The 16,888-nt window shown below is 53.9% G+C and overlaps 1 protein-coding gene across 2 annotated transcripts; it reads left to right on the top strand.

Moving 5' to 3' along the window:
• Positions 1-877: 877 nt before the first annotated feature.
• SPI1 (Spi-1 proto-oncogene) lies at positions 878-16,473 on the top strand. Of its 2 annotated transcripts, none has more exons than XM_026004013.2 (5): positions 878-1,092; positions 3,765-3,861; positions 14,150-14,337; positions 15,175-15,337; positions 15,751-16,473. In XM_026004013.2, the coding sequence occupies exons 1-5, from the start codon at positions 1,048-1,050 to the stop codon at positions 16,068-16,070; spliced, it is 813 nt and encodes a 270-aa protein (XP_025859798.1). In that variant the 5' UTR covers positions 878-1,047; the 3' UTR covers positions 16,071-16,473. The 2 variants fall into 2 exon arrangements, with proteins under 2 accessions (XP_025859798.1, XP_025859797.1); XM_026004012.2 differs by having other exon boundaries at positions 908-1,092; positions 3,762-3,861.
• Positions 16,474-16,888: the final 415 nt, after the last annotated feature.

The following is a 16,888-nucleotide window of genomic DNA, read 5'->3' as shown; positions in this document are numbered from 1 at the left end:
GTATGGGATGGACCAGCAGATAAATGGATGAACAAATGCACAGCTAAATGAACTAATAGACGAATGTATGGTTGGCTTGATGGGTGAAAAGATGGATGGATAAAAAATGGGTAGGAAAATGAATGGATGGGCCAACAAGAAAGGTTTTTAAACTAGGAAGACTAAATTGATATTCAGGTATTGGTAGGGGTGGGGAAACTGAGAAATCTGGGTTGGGAATAGAGCCCCTAGAGATTTGGAAGAAGTGGCGGTACTCAGAAAACTGGGAGGGGAAGTTGTAAGAACCCGGAGCCTCCTCTGGTGGAAGGGAAGCTGGTATGAAGGAGCTCAGGGAGGGGGAAAGTAGCACTGTGCTGAGGACCCTGTCCTGGAGCCCAGCCCCAAGGCAGATAGAATATAAGAGCTGGAGACCCAGATTCCAGAAGAGCCAGGCCTGACACTCTGGTAGATCACACCACTCAGGCTGACCCCCAAAAGTGAAGGCCACCCCTACCAGTTTTGGCCCCAAGCAAGAGACTGTTGGCCACATGGGAATCTCAAAAGCAGTGGGTATTAGTGGGGTTAGGAGTTAGGGGGCCTCAGCACGGCCTGGGGAGCAGCACTGGCCTCCCTGTGGTCTAGCTAGCCTTCCTCCCTCCTCTTTCTCCTCACCCCAGCCTCCAAGACCCCCCTCAGAGCTCCAGCTTCCTCTGGGCAGGGGGTCTGGCCCCCATGGTCTCTCAGGCCAGGCCCTGAAGCACCACCTGCCCCAGCCCAGCCTGAGACTTCCTGTAGCGCAAGAGATTTATGCAAACGGGCTGGGGCGGTGATGTCACCCCAAGGGGACTATCTCCCAGTGGCAGGCCCTTCGATAAAATCAGGAACTTGCGCTGGCCCTGCAATGTCAAGGGAGGGGGCTCACCCAGGGCTCTTGTAGCTCAGGGGGCAGGCCCAAGCCCTGCGCCCGCCCCGAGTTCGTCCAGCCCCCCGACGGGGCGCCCCATCCTGAGGGGCTCCGCACTGGCCCCCACCGAGGCAGGGGACCTGACCGGCTCGGAGCTCGGCTGGATGTTACAGGCGTGCAAAATGGAAGGGTTTCCCCTCGTCCCCCCTGTGAGTACCGGGGCTCCTCTGCGATCCTGACCCGCGCGGCCCGCAGCCGCCCGTCCGCCTGCCCAGCAGCCCAGCAGCCGGCCGGCTGCCCCCCGGCTCCCTATCTGTGGGAAGCTGGTGTTTCCTCCCTGGAGCTCCTGGCCCGGGACCCGGCGAGGGGCCGTTGGCTTCTTCGGAGCAGGCCCTGGCGGCCGAGGGCTGGGCCCACGGTGGGGCTGTGATCGGTGGGGCCTGAACGGTTATTTATAGATGGGGCTTGGGTGGCGGGTTGGTGGAGCTCCTGGGCAGGGTGCCGGGCTGGGGATGGTGAGGGCGGTGGCAGAGAGATGGCGGAGGAGGAGATGGGGAGCCTGGTGCGAGGGGAAGCCGGTCCCCAGAACAGTAGAGGCATGAGGGCAGGAGGCGATAGGCCAGAGGTCTCTGGCCCGAGGCCTGGATGCTCCTGAAGACTGAGGCTGGTTTGTGTCTGGGTCTCCAGTGCCCGCTCTGGGGCCTGGCCCAGGGGACATAGCTGTTGACCCGGGGTCTGGGCCTCAGGCCGGCAGGTCCCCAGGGGCTGGGCGGCAGCGGGGAGTGGAGCGGAGACTGGGACGGCAGTTGGGTTGGGGCACTGGCCAGGGAGCAGGGAGACCAGGCAGGTGCTGGAGCGGGCCGTCTGGGGTAGGACCCAGCAGAGCAGAGGCTGCAGTGAGGGCAGGGGCTGAGGGTGGGACAGGGCTGGGACTGGAGGTGAGGCAGCAGGAGTCCCAGGGGACCCCTGGAGGGGAAGGGCAGCAGGCAGGGGCCGGTCCCCACTGCTCCTGCCCTCCGTGACAGTTGCAGCCTTGGGCAGGTGCAGACCTGGGCCCCACAGGGGGGACCCCTCTCTCTTTCCCACCCTGTACCCGCTCAGCAGGGCCCAGGGCCGGGGAGCCCTGGGGGAGCCGGGAAGGGCTTGGCAGGGCCTGCCCACCTGACTCAGCTTTCCCGGCCCAGAGGCAGCTCCCTGCCCCCGCCTCACCCCAGCCAGGCCTCAGAGCCCCGGGAGGCACCCCAGCCCTGACATCCTGCTGTTGGGCAGCGCTGTCTGGAAACCAGTGGCTGGGTTCCCGGCCTTCTTACTGGCCAGACACAGACAGCCAGCTGTAGCTGGCACCCGGGCCCAACCCCACGCCCCCATCCACCACCAAGAAGGTAGTGGAGGGCAGGCAGGGGGGAGACGGAGAGGGTCCCAGGAAGAGCCAGGTCTGCCTCAGGAAAACCACAGGTCCAGAAGCTTGACCACACTGTCTCTGACCCTTGACCTCTCAATCCCCCAATCTCCCCAAACACACCTGAGAAGGAGGCACATCTCCTTGGGTGGCTACACCAAACCCCTTAGGGGCTACTCTGTGCACTCCTGGGAAGGTGGGCTCCCAAGACATCTCAGCCTCCCACCCAAGCCCCAAGGGTTGGAGTAATTGTTGTGCAATCCCTGGGCACACACTGTGGGGGTGGAAGGAGGCCTGATGACTCTTGTGAAGAATGGGTGTGTGTGTCCCTGTGCCTGCACCAGTACAAGGAGGAGTGGGGGGTGGGGGAAGGAGGAGGAGGGGGAGAGAAGAGGACAGGGAAAAGTGAGAGAGTGGAGGGGGGGGGAAAGGGAGAGGAGGACAGGGAGGAGTGAGGGAGTGGAGGAGGGGGAGAGGGAGAGAGAAGAGCAGGGAGGAGTGAGGAGGAGGAGGGGGAGGACGGGAAAGGGGAGAACAGGGAGGAGAAAGGAGGTAGAGGAGGAGGAGGGGGAGGAGGGGGAGAGAGGAGGGGGAATGGAGAGAGGGGAGAAGGGGGATGGGGAGGAGTGGGGAGGTAGAATGAGGAGTGAGGGCAGGAGGGAAGGGAGGAGGAGAAGGGGTATCCCAGTGGGTGCGTCAGAGGGAGGAGGGAGGAGGGAAAGGGAGGGGGCCAGGGCTCTGGCTGGTCAGGCCCGCGTGGTGAACACTGAGGAGCCATGAGTGTGAGTGGCCATGGGTACCTAGGCCTGGGCACAGGCAGTGGGGACTGTGGCGGGAGGAGCAGCGTGTACTCAATGACAATGGGTGTGCGGGCGGGATGTGAGTGACCACGATGGGCATGAGCTGGAGCCTGCTGTAAGGTGCCGGAAGGCAAATGTGAGGATAACTGTGTAAACTCAAGTGGCTGCGTGTGCCTATGGTGTGAGTGTGCGATGGTGAGTGTGAATGCGAGGGGCCTGTAGAGCATGTGAAGGCAGACCACTGGGTGCTAGTTCATGTGTGGGGGTGTGGGTGTCACGGGGAGCGTCTGTGGTTTGGAGGTGTAGGTGTGTCAGCGTGATCGTGAGAGAGTGCTTGTGCGAGGTGGGGCCCTGTGGGTGCCAGTGTGAGTGTGAGTGTGGTTTGAGGAGCAGCTGTGCAGGGGGGAGAGGGAGGCCTGGGGCCTCCTCTCAGCCCAGGTCCTCTTTTGACCTCTGACCTTTGGAGTCCCGTCAGCCCCTTTCTGCAGCAGCAAGACTCCAGTCCTCCTAGGTCCCCTGTCCCCACCGCTGTCTCCCCAGGTTCCAGGCGGGAAGGGGCCCTGGTACTGTCCCCAGGAGCAGGGTGGGGGAGGTGGTGGTGGTGGCCGCGGCACACCAGGGCTGCCACCTGTCCGAGCTGTCCCGCTGCCATCCGAGCCCTGACAGCCTGGTCTCTCAGCAGCCATCGGAAGACCTGGTTCCCTATGATACAGACCTGTACCAGCGCCAAACGCACGAATACTACCCCTATCTCAGCAGTGATGGAGAGAGCCACAGCGGTGAGTACGCGGCCCTCGGCGCCCCACACCCCCGCCCGCACTGATTGAGCATCTTCGGTGTGCCAGGGCCCGAGGTTAGCTTTGTCCACATTTATCTTCTCGTCCAGTCCTTGTGGCTTTTCACAAACGAGGAAGCAGAGGCTCAGGGAGCTAAGCGACTTGTACAAGGTCACGCTGCTGGTCGGTGGCACTCAGTCTATCTGCTCCAGGTCTGGCTTTTTCCTCTTCTGCTCCCCCAAGCCCCCAATTCTTCCCCTCTGGTGCCGTCACCCCCTTACTGTATGGTTCACGCTGGTGTAGCCCCTGCTCCCTGCTGTGTTCTCAACCTCCATGGACATCTGGGGCTGGAGCATTTCTTTGTTGGGGGGGCCTGCCCTGTACAGTGTAGGATATCTGGCAGTGTCCCTGGCTTTTACCCATTAGACGCCAGAAATACCGTCAGTCTCCACGACCAGAAAGATCTTCACACATTGCCAAACGTGTCCTGGGGGACAGAATCAGCCCTAAGAACTGCTCACTAAGGGAAAGGCTCAGAGGGCCCCCTCATCGAGCTGAAGTGGGACCGAGGATGGAGTATGAGCCAGGGGTTCCTTCCGTGAGTCTCACTGCTCATCCCAAGGCCCAGCCTCCACCCTGGAGCAAATTCAGGATAGACAGGGACAGGCATTGGGTGCCTGGAACCTGGGCAGGCCACCCTGACAGGCCACCCAAAGGGGATCTTGCTATAGTGACAGGATGCCCCTGAGCCCAAGTGAGAAGGCCTAGTTAATAGGCCTTCCTTGGAGGGTTCTCCTGGAGTGCTGAAATCTGGGCACGCCACACACTGGGGTGTCTGCAGCCCCAGAGAGAGAGGCAGGCTGGAAGCAGAAGGTTTCTCACGGCGAGGCCACACCTGGGGACCGGCCACACCTGTAGCACCATTCTTCAGGCACATGGACAGCCTGCCACAGAGGGCACAGCTGCACGGGGAACAAACACCTGGAAGCTACTACAGAGACCTGGAAGCCTTGTCTAGGGAGTGGGTGGTGACTGAGCCTTAAGTCTGCATGTGGGGACACACAGACCTCTTTCAGGATCCCAGGGCTCAGGGGGTGTTAAATATCTTTGTTTTCACCCTTCAAAGCATATTTATGATTCTGCAAGCCATGCATCCTCTCTGTGGGAAAGCTGGACAATTTAAGGAGAAAGCTTCCCCCATCCACTTCCCTCCCCAGCCCCCCAGCCGGTATCAAGGGCAAGCCTCCCTGACCTAAAGACCAGCCCCTGGTGACCCTGGCACCTAGCAGTTCAGGACCTGAGAGGGTCCCTTTGACCCTGAAGACCGGCTCCCCCTGGTGGCTCCAGGCAGCAGGACGGCCCACTGCCCGCACATTCAGCAAAGCCTGAGCCTGTCGAGGGACTCTTTCCCCTCTGGCCTAACCTCCTCTCAGTTTCACTGGGTTCGAGGGCATTTCCTTTGGGTCTGTTGCAGCCTCAGTTTCCCCTCCTGTAATATGAGGGGGTGTGAGCACATCTAGAAACCAGTTGTTTCTGGTGGCTGGGGCTGATGGAGTGAGCCCTTTGGAGAAAGCCTGCACTTTCTTGGCCCAGTGCCCAGGCAGGTCCCTTGTATCCTGGCTGGGGCTCTAGGAATGACACCTGATTAGACCTCTGAGCACCCTGTTCTGCTCACACCCCAATTCCTTCGGAGACTTGCCTAGAGTCCCCAGGTGTCCTGTCCCTACTCCCCACAGCCTGCTCCCATCATTGCCAGTCTGGGCACTGGTGCTGATTTGTGCATCTGTTCTGTCCTTTTTTCTTTTCTTTTTTTTTTTTTTTTAAGATTTTATTTATTTATTTGAGGGGTAGGGGAGGAGCAGAGGGAGAAGTAGAGTCCCTGCTGAGCAGGGAGCCCAATGCGAGGCTGGATCCCAGGACACCGGGATCATGACCTGAGTGGAAGGCAGCCACCCAGGTGCTCTGTTTTGTCCTTTCCTAATACTTCTTGTCTGAAGACTCAAGAGTCTTCACCCCACACCCTACATCTCCCCCCACCCCCGCCTGTTCCTGCATGTCCTCTGGGTCTGCATTGCCAGGTGGTTGAAACTTACTAAGAAGGCACTGGCGCTGGACCTGGGGCTGGTCCTGGTTTCATCACTCACCAGTGTGTGACCTTAGAGCAAGTGACTTAACCTCTCAGACCCTTTGGTCCCTAATATATGGAAATGAGAGCATGGAAACACTTACCTAGTAGAGTTGTGGCGATTCACTGAGGTAATACGTGAAATGTGTGAGGTCCTGAGTGAGCTTTCAGGACACAGTATATTAGGTTTACTATATGCCCCAGGCAGGGGAGAGGAAGTCGGGAGAGTGGGAGGAACACAGAGGACTCTGTGACAGATCCACAGGTGACAGTCAACCAGCCACCCACCCACCCATGCAACCACCCACCCTCAAAGCCACCCACTCATCCTTCCAACACTTATCGTCTCTCCACATGTCCACTCATCCCTCACTTGTCCATCCACCAAATAGCTTCTGATTATAAGCTGTGTGCCAGACACTGTCCTAGGCACTGGAGGTTCCATGATAAGCGAGTCAGACAGAATTTACATTCCAGTGTGGGAAGAGGTGGTGGTAACCAGTCAAATAAGTAGACACGCAATAAGAAGCCCTATAAAAGGCGAAGTAACGTAATGCAGAGCGCCTACGTAGGGGGCACTTCCACTTGGGTTGTCAGGGAAGGCCTCTGAGGAGGTGGTGGCGGAGGCGAAGTCTCAGTGCAGAGAAGGAACATGCATGAAAAGGGGAAAGATGTTCTACGTAGAGAGAGCAGCAAGTGCAAAGCAGTGCTGACCCCGACGGAGGGCCTGGGTGGCCGGTGCATGGGGCGTGAGTGGAGAACAGAGAGAAGCCAGAGGGGTCTGCCGAGGACAGATCACACAGGCCCAAAGACATGGCAGGAGTTTGGGTGTTAGCCTACAAACAATGGGAAACCATTGCAGGGTTTTGAGCAGGGACATGACATGATCTGAATCATTTTTGTGTGTGTGTGTTTGTGTATGTGGTGAGAAATCTAAACAAATTTTAAATCTTGCATTTTTTATTGTTAAAAATAACAAATACTCATTGCAAAAAATTTAAAAATCCTTATCATGGGGGATCCCTGGGTGGCTCAGTGGTTTAGCGCCTGCCTTTGGCCCAGGGCCAGATCTTGGAGACCCCAGATCGAGTCCCACATCGGGCTCCCTGCAGGGAGCCTGCTTCTCCCTCTGCCTGTGTCTCTGCCTCTCTCTCTTTCCCTGTGTGTCTCTCCTGAATAAATAAATAAAATCCTTTAAAAAATCCTTATCATGTAAAATATTTCCCTCTTCCCAGCCTCCTTCCCCACTTGGTCCATCCGTGCAAACATTTTCTTCCCCCTGTATACTCCTGGATGTCTGTCAATGCATGCACGCGCATGTGTATAGTCTATTCCCTCAACGACCAGAATTGTAGTATCGCACCGATCTGCAACTTGCTGCTTTTTACTTAAGCTGTATCATAGACATTTCTTCATAACACACGTGGCATGGCAGAGATGGATAAAAGCTATTTTTCTGGTCTTCCTATTACAATGCTAAGTAAACGTACACATGAAGATTTGAAATGGAGACTTAGAACACTGTCCATTTATTCATCCACAGACATTTATCGAGTACCTTCCATGTGCTAGGTGGAGACGAATCTAGCTTGGATTTTTGATTTGCGATATTGGCTACTGTGCTCTCTTGTTCTGTGTAAGATGAGACTCTGACTGTAGTCACACACACACACTTCACACATACCAAAACGATTACAGCAACTTTTCCCCAGTTTTAGTGATGTATCTGATATACAACACCAGGTAGGTCTAAGGCGCATGGCGTCATGACCTGACGTCCGTAGATAGTGGGAAATGATCACCACAGTAAATTCAGTTAACGTTCTTCACTTTATAGAAATACATAAAAGATTTTCTCCTTGTAGAGAGAAGTTGTAGGATCTAATCCTGTAGCAACTCTCAAATAAACCATATGACATTGGTTGTTTTTTTTTTTTTTTTAAGATTTTATTTATTCAAACCTGAGAGACACAGAGAGGCAGAGACACAGGCAGAGGAGAAGCAGGCTCCTTGCAGGGAGCCCGATGTGGGACTCGATCCTGGGACTCTGGGAACATGCCCTGAGCCAAAGGCAGGCGCTCAACCACTGAGCCATCTAGGCATTCCCCCCATATGGCATTGCTAACTGCACCAGTCACCACACTGTACATCGTGTCCTCAGCACTTACAACTAGGAGTTTGTCCCCTTTGAACTTGTCCCTCCAATTCCCCCAACCTCAACCCCGGTCTCTGCCAACCACAAACCTGGTCTCCTTGTCTACAAGCTTGGGATTTTTGTTCTAGATTCTCACTTATATGTGAGATCATACAATATTTGTCTTTCTCCATATAGTAACTTATTAAATCAGTGTCTGAATTTTCCAGGATTATGACCATGTGAGGATTACTCAGCTGAGCCACATGGTGTACTTTGATTATCTGTACTTTCTCACCCCCCCCCCCAAAAGAGGACGAGGGGCAGTGTAGCAAGGAGATAGAACCTCGTTCTGGAGCCAGGCTGCGGGGATTCACACCCCATTTCCCCATTACTATCTGGGGTGACCATGGGCAAGATATTTCACCTCTCTGTGTCTCAACTTCATAATAGTAACTACTTCACGGGGTTGCTATAAGGATTGAGTGAATCACGCTACGTAAAATCCTTAGAACAGTGCTGGGCACACCGTGAATGCTTCATGACATGGAAAGGGGTTGTTTCTGATTCTAGTGTCCTAAGGGAGAGTGTGTGAGAGTGTGTAGGGTTTTATTTTGTTTGTTTTCCTCATGTCTTTATGATTAGCCGTTTGGCTGTGTACAGAAATCTAAGTTGAAAATCACATTTTCTCTGAGGAATTTGAAAGCATTTCTTTATCTTCTGGTTACTAGAATTTTTCTTTTGAAGTCGGATGCCTTTTTATGTCCCCTTTCTGTAATGTAACCGGTTCTTTGTTTTTGTTTTTCTGTTTGATTAGTTTTGTTTTGTCTCTGGAAGTTTTTAGTACCTTCTCTCTCTCTCTCTCTCTCTCTCTCTCTCTCTTTAAGATTTTATTTGTTTACTTGAGAGAGAGAGAGAGCAGAGAGAGAGGGAGAAGCAGACCCTCACTGAACAGGGAGCCCAATATGGGGCATTTAGTACCTTCACTTAACATCTAGTAGTTCCACTGAATAAGCTTTTTGAAAAGTCACTCTGGCTGCTATGGGAGAATAGATGGAGTGGAGGCCACAGTAGGGACAGGAAGAAAGCACCGAGAGGAAGCTCCTGGAATTATCCAAGCAAGAGATGCTAGTGGCTTGGCCAAGAGTGGTGGTAGTAGAGACAGAGAGAAGTAGGCAGATTCAGGATAGATTTTGAAGGCAGGGCTCATAAAATTTACTGTTTATTCTTATTATGTTATCTTATTTTTTAAAGGTTTGATTTATTTGAGAGAGAGAGAGAGAGAGAGAGACAGAGAGACAGAGATAGCAACAGAGGGCAAGAGCAGGGAGAAGGAGAAGCAGGCTCCCTGTTGAGCAAGGAGCTTGATGCAGGGCTGAGGAGCCTCCATCCCAGGAGCCTGAGATCATGACCTGAACCAAAGGTAGACGCTTAACTGACTGAGCCATCCAGGTGCCCCTATTCTTATTATTTTAAATTGTGGTAAAATACACATAATATCAAATGGTAGTTCTATTTCTAATTTTTGAGGACCCCTTGTATTGTTTTCCACAGTGGCTGCAACATTTTATATTCCCACCCACAGTGCAGAAGGGTTCCAATTTCTCTACATCCTCACCAACAGTGGTTACTTTCTGTTTTTTTTTTGTTGTTGTTGTTGTTGCTGTTTTTTTGTTTTGTTTTGTTTTATTGATAATAGCCATCGCAATAGGTGTGATAGGATTTGCTCTTTGTGAGGAGATTGGTAAAGGAACTAGAGTTCCAAAGTATGACTCCTCTCCATCCTTCCATCTTTCCACGTACTCTTTCATCTTTTCATACTGCCAACCATCCGCCCATCCACCAATGTGTTCACACAGCCATCTAATCATTTACTCATTCATCTTTCCAATTGTCCTCTTCACCTGCGAAACCCTCCATCCATCTCTCATGGACCTGCCCATCTAATAAATGTATACAAAGCGTCTCTCCTACACCAGGCACATTACTAGGTGCTATGGTATCAATAAAATACAAATCCCACCAGATTTATTTAACAGAGGAAATAACTAAAACCTTAATAATTAGGATAACAGTAGAGAGTAACAAGTATGATGAAGCCTGGAGCTCACCACTCTCCGGACCTCTGGTTCCTTTGAGCAATGTGCAGGAGGAGAGCAGGGTTTCAGGAGCCTGTGTCCAATGGTCTGTGATTTCCTAAAGTTTTTTTCTCAGCCCTTGCCTTCTTAATTCCTCATCTTCCTTCCCTGTCTTGTTCTTACTTCTGCTCTGCTGGGGGAGAACCCTGGGCTTAAGACTGGGATTTCTGCTCTAAGGAGATAAGGTCAACTGAATGACACTTAAGGCTTCAGTTTTGTGTATGTGTGGAGTTGTTTGGAATATCATTTCGGTTTTGTCTTGGTAACATACAGGTATTAGGGACACCAAAAATACTGAGTAAGAATAGGGATGAGAGGGAAGGACTTTGGTACCAGATCGGGAGCTGGTTTAAAGGGGAGATAATGAGAGATCAAGATGAAAGGGCTTATTGATGGGTGGCTGAATGATGGAGGGATGAATGAAGGGAATGATTGAGGATGAATGGGTAGCTAGCTGATGGATGCATGATGGATGGGTGGATGATGGGCCAGTGCTGGATAGATGAATGGATGGTGGATGGATGGATGATAGATGATGAATGATGGGTGAAGGGTAGATGGATAAAAGCAGGCAGTAAAGTCGGTATCACCATGACTCTTAACTAAAGTTTTCATTAATAGTCTTGTCTCTCAGAAGTTGTTTGGTGTGATAGGTAGGAGTTCGGTTCCTGGAGGCAGGCACAGGTGACTTTACCAATGCCTGTCTGTGGACACGGGACTTAATCTCTTTGAGTCATAGTTTCCTCATGTGCAAAAGAAAGATCATACTGAAAAAAAAATAAAAATAAAAACAAAAAAGAGAAAGATCATACTGGTGACCACCTTGTCATAGCTAAGGTGAGATTAAACGGGAAAGGTGATGTGAGTGCTCAGCATAGCTCCCGGTACGTAAAAATACACGTTAAAAGCCAATTTTTATTGATCATGTGATTGACTATTGATTGAGGCTTACTAGGTATGGGGCTATGAAAAGGAGGGTCCAGAGCTAACTCCGGATATGCAAGTGGCATTATATTCCTTTGAGGAGCAGATTTGTGCTAAAGAGGCATATCACAGGATGACCCAGGTAACCCAGTGAAAGCACAAAAAGGGGTGAAGCAATGTGTTTGTGAACAGCCATTTAGAAATGAGGTCCAAAGAGCCCAGGAGTGCTGACCTTTGCACTATGAAGGATTCCTTGTATTGTGTTCTTTCGGAAGGCCCCATGTTTGGAACGTTTCTGCCTACCAGACTGGGTTTATTACATAATTGCCTAAGCACCCAAATCAAGGGTAAAGGCGGTTGCTATTGGGGCTTTTGAAACCTTAATTGTACCTTGAGTCCCCTTCGCAGCTTTCAGGGGACCCTGGGACAGGGTTCCAGAGTTTCAGTGAACAAAGGAACCTCCTGGAGGCCCTGAGAAACTCCAATCTCCAGCTCCCCTCTCGATGCTTCTGATTCACTGGGTCTCCAAGTAGGGCCCAACTCTGACGAAGGTGTACTGAGAACCCCACAGGAAATCCTGGCCTCAGGTTGGGACCACTAGAGTGAGCTCAGGGATCTCATGTAAAGCTAGGACAGAAGGAGGGGGAACAGGAGAGAAAGAGAGCAGTGAGGGGGCCGTTGCCCCACACCTGGAGAGCTGCACACTTGCATGGTCCTCTAAAGCCTGGAACTGGAGTGGGTTTGAGTGTGGGGGCTGCTTGGCAGGATAAGGCACGCTGTTAAGATCTGGACAGTTCAACCTGGGTGGGGAAGGCAAAAATGAGAGGGGCCAGGAGTGGGGCCAGAGGGTGGATCCACTCCTAAAGTGGACCCCAGATTGGCTCACCATATATTTAGAGACCCCCCAGAACAGCCCATCTGTAAGGCACAGAGACAACTCTCCCAGGCAGGGGGATAGCTGTTAACTTGCTGCAAGATGATGGCACAAATTAAGTGTTGTTTTGTTTTCCCTTCAGATTTAGATAATTGTGTGGAGGAGTCAGAGACGGTTCTCAGGGGGCTAGGATTTATTCAATGATTCATTTGTTCACTCGTCCCAACATTGTTTGCTGAATGACTGCTGTGTTTACGCCCTGGGAGTAAGGGGGGGAACAAAACATTGTCCTCATGGTGCAATGCTGAGGCCCCAGCTCTAGCCTCTGGGAGAATGCAACAGGCCCCCCCCAAACTATTTCTCTGGGCCACTGACTGAGATGGCAGGGAGCGAGAGGAAGAAGAGGAGATAAACGTACATGAAAGTATCTGCCATTTGCTCAAGTGCTAATCTAGGTTCTTTAGAATAATACAGAGTAGTAATAGTAGTAGTAGTAGTAGTAGTAGTAGTAGTAGTAGTAGTAGTAGATAATATTTATTGAATGGGATTTTATGCTAGGTTCTATTCTAAGCATCTTGCAGGCATTAGCTCATTGAACCCTCACAACAAGACTATAAGGTGTGTGTAATTATTCTTCACAGATGATGAAACTGAGGCTTACAGATGGGAGATGACCTGCCATGGGACACAACAGTAAATGGTAGAGGCAGGATTTGAACCAGCTCTGCCTGACTCTCACATCATGCAATTTCTCTCTTCTGTGCCTCTTGTAGAGGTGGGAGTGTGGGCTGCCTGGATTATGGGTTCAAATGATCTCATGTGTAGACAGGAAGTCTGTAACTATCCAGTCGGGTCCCTGACTTTTAGACTGGGGAATTGGCGGCTCAGGGTAGTAAAATGACTTGTGCAGGGTCACACAGCAAAGCCACCACAGGGCAGTATTAGAAAGCAGGTCTTCTGATAACTGGGTCCAAAGCCAAAAAACCCACATTTTTATGGGATGTGTGAGTGAATGAGTATACACTTGTGTGGAAAAAAAGAAAAGAAATGGAGACAGACAGACACACACACACACACACACACACACACACACAGGGCTGGTGGTGGTCCTTCTGGAGCATTCCAGGGATGCTGCCTTGGCCTAGCATCTTGTGCATTCCCTCTTGGGTCACATGAGAAAATCCCTCTTGTCACTTTCTCACCACATCTTCTTTTGGATCCGAGATTGTACCCAGGAATTCCACAGACATGTGGCAGTTTTGCTTTTTTTTTTTTTTTTCCTGGAAAAGACGTCCAGGGAAACCATGTCCTAGTTCCAAGACAGGGCTCCCGCGAGCATGTGGCCATTCCCCAAACTTGAATCCACCGCATCGCAGACTCTGAAAGCACCTAGGGGGAGTTTCCAGGGGGGTCTGTGTCCTGGCAACCTCGCCGGAGGACAGATACAGCCGCCCAGGGCCATGGCTTTGAAGGGGCAGCGCCGTGGGCCGGGACAAGTTCTGGTGTGAGGAATGTCAGCCGTGTGACTTTGCAATCACACCTTGGCCATGTGACAAGACCGTGTGCGCGTGACTGTGGCCTCAGGAACCACTCTGTGGAGGGGTAATCAGTATTCCCTGAGGGCCTACTCCGGAGCTGAGAGTTTTTACAAAGGGGATCTCATCTGTAGCCTCCCAATAACGATTATCCCCATTTTACGAGTGAGTCACCCACCTGAGGCTGGAGAGGTCCCAGAAAGCAAATAGCAGAGCCAGGATTCAGACCATGACCGTGTCCTGGTGACCACTTGGGAGGCGGGCTAGACTGGCTGCTGGGAAGGCAGGCTTCCCCTCAGGTCTCAGCTCTGCCTGGGACGGGGCCTCTAGCTGCGGGCCCATTCTGTCACCTTGCCCAGCCTCAGTGTTCTCATCTGTAAAATGGGGATGGTGCCTAACAAGGTGGGTGGTGAGATGATGCACCTCCACTTGGAGCCCAGCCGGGCCTGTGATAATAGCCCCCTAGGCCCGGCGTCATGATTTGGGGGGGGGGGCGGGAATTACTATAGTGTCTCCCCGCCCCGCACCCAGCTCACCCCCGCTGCCTGGCTGTCCCCACAGACCATTACTGGGACTTCCACCCGCACCACGTGCACAGTGAGTTCGAGAGCTTCGCTGAGAACCACTTCACAGAGCTGCAGAGCGTGCAGCCCCCCCAGCTGCAGCAGCTCTACCGCCACATGGAGCTGGAGCAGATGCACGTGCTCGACACCCCCATGGCTCCGAGCCACGCGGGCATCAGCCACCAGGTGCGTGCGGCCCTTGCTCCCTTGGGACGGGCCTGCGGTGAGGCCAGCGCTTCGCAGGAAGCTGACACGGGCTCTTACTCAACTCGGCTTCCTGCCCCACAGCGCCAACGGCGGCCGGAGCCCCAACGGCTGCCTCCTGACCCTCTGGTTGCCCTCGTGACCCCACACCCCTTATCTTCTCCTGCCTGCTGATGGACAGAGCCCTTAGAATCTCTTCCCTCCCCTGATCCACCCCTGACAACCCCCAGCTCCCGGCCCCTCGGGGACCCGGCATTCGAGTCACTGGACACTGGCCTCCACTGGCCTCCCCATCTCCACTGACCCCCTTTATTGACCCTCCTCAGCCCCATGGGCCCTAATCCCAATCAGTGACCTCTGTTAACCTCTATGATCCCTCCCTGACCTCCACTGGCCCTTCCCTCACTTCTCACCCACCTGGTTAAACCCCAGTCACACCCATACCCTACCTATGGGCCCCTCCTCTCTGCCACCTCTGACCCCAGGAATGTCAGGCCATAGGGCACCTCTGTGCATTTGGGGAAAGGGTGCCCTGTCCCCCTGGCCACGCAGCCACAATCCAGGGGGCCCAGGATGGATGGGATTCCTGCAGCCCTCAGGCTTCCACAACCCAAGCTCTGTGGGTAGCTGCCCCTGCCCGACCCCTGTAACCTGATGGACCTCCAGCTTCCCCGGCCTTCTCCCAAGTCTTTCTGCACCTTGCTGGCCTCCCCACCCTCTCCTTACCCCCTCTTCTCTTGTTCGGATCACCACTACCTGGTGGCCCCGAGCTGTGAACTGGCCCTCACTGACCTCAACCCTCTTTCCCTGCCTTTCTAGGTCTCCTATCTACCCCGGATGTGCCTCCCATACCCGTCTCTGTCCCCGGCCCAGCCTAGCTCGGATGAGGAGGAAGGCGAGAGGCAGAGTCCCCCGCTGGAGGTGTCTGATGGGGAGGCTGATGGCCTGGAGCCAGGGCCTGGCCTCTTGCACGGGGAGACAGGTAGGGTGGCCCAGCCGTCTGGCCCAGCCCTGACCCTGGCCATATACGGGCCCCGTGCACCCAGCCAAGGCCATGGCAGCCATGCCACAGAGCTGCGTGTGTGTCTCTATCTGAGCGTGTGAACATTTGCCGAAGTGTGCACCGCATCTGTGACCATCCGTGCCTATTCGTGTGTCAGTGAGCACATGTGCACAAGTGTGTCGTGAACACACACAGGCATCTATGTGACTGAGGGCGTGTGTCTGTACCTCTCTGGGTTGCATGTGAGCAGGTATGAATGCCAGGCGTGGGCGAGGGAGCCCCTTCCCCTGTAGACCACCCTCTCCTCCCGGTTCTTCCCCAGGGCGCCCCACACCAGGGGGGAGGGGAGGGTGGGTCCCTGGGTTGGGGCGCTGACCCCCTGCCGCCCACAGGCAGCAAAAAGAAGATCCGTCTGTATCAGTTCCTGCTCGACCTGCTTCGCAGCGGAGACATGAAGGACAGCATCTGGTGGGTGGACAAGGACAAGGGCACCTTCCAGTTCTCGTCCAAGCACAAGGAGGCGCTCGCACACCGCTGGGGCATCCAGAAGGGGAACCGCAAGAAGATGACCTACCAGAAGATGGCCCGTGCCCTGCGCAACTACGGCAAGACGGGGGAGGTCAAGAAGGTCAAGAAGAAGCTCACCTACCAGTTCAGCGGGGAGGTGCTGGGCCGCGGGAGCCTGGCCGAGCGGCGCCACCCGCCCCACTGAGCCCCGGCCCCGCACACCCCGCCGGGCCCGCCGGGCCTCCCCGCCGGCCATAGCATTAACCCCTCGCCCGGCCCGGACACAGGGAGGCAAGCTCCCAGGGGCCAGGGACAGGACTGAGGGCCGGGCCTCGCCTCACCCGTCCACGCCCTCCTCCGAGCCCGCCACCCACTCCCTCTCCTCGCCCCCCCACCAGGACTCCAACCCCGGCTCCAGCGGGCACACCCCCCCTCCAACCCGGGGCATCTGACCCAGGGCCTTGCTTAGTGTGACCCGGGGCGCTACCTTGGTTGTTTGAAGTCATCATATTTGTATAAATGGAACCCTTCTACTCCAGCGTCTCTTCCTTCCCCCACCTCGTCCCCGTTAGCTTCCTCAAGAAAGTTATTAAAGTTATTCTAGTGAGTCCTCTTGTAGCACAGAGTCTCTTTTATGCTGTTTCGTGCATCTTGTCCGGGCGCCCCTGTCTGGTCTCTCTTTTTCTCATTTGTCCATTGGGTGTTGACTGAGGACCCCGCCTGGTCTGGGCGCTGGGGCCATCAGGACACACGACACCACGAGTTAGAGCTGGTGGAAGAAGGGGTCCTGGGGTTATCAGGGGAATAAATCATACAGAGCCCCTGCGCCTGATATATGGGCTTTTTATTTTTTTATTATTATTTTTTTTTATGATAGAGAGAGAGAGAGAGAGGCAGAGACACAGGCGGAGGGAGAAGCAGGCTCCATGCACCAGAAGCCCGACGTGGGACTCGATCCCGGGTCTCCAGGATCGCGCCCTGGACCAAAGGCAGGCACCAAACCGCTGCGCCACCCAGGGATCC

Source organism: Vulpes vulpes, chromosome 5 (assembly GCF_048418805.1).
Source record: "Vulpes vulpes isolate BD-2025 chromosome 5, VulVul3, whole genome shotgun sequence".
NCBI classification, from domain to species: domain Eukaryota; kingdom Metazoa; phylum Chordata; class Mammalia; order Carnivora; family Canidae; genus Vulpes; species Vulpes vulpes.
Note: the sequence above shows the minus strand (reverse complement) of the source record. Positions and strands in the feature narration are given on the sequence as shown.

Bases quoted from the DNA above. Each gene is read 5' to 3' on its own strand.
- SPI1 (XM_026004012.2), top strand. From the start codon at position 1,048: ATGTTACAGGCGTGCAAAATGGAAGGGTTTCCCCTCGTCCCCCCT. The intron at 3,862-14,149 runs GTGAGTACGCGG...CTGTCCCCACAG, and splicing joins TGATGGAGAGAGCCACAGCG to ACCATTACTGGGACTTCCAC. The intron at 15,338-15,750 runs GTAGGGTGGCCC...TGCCGCCCACAG, and splicing joins CCTCTTGCACGGGGAGACAG to GCAGCAAAAAGAAGATCCGT.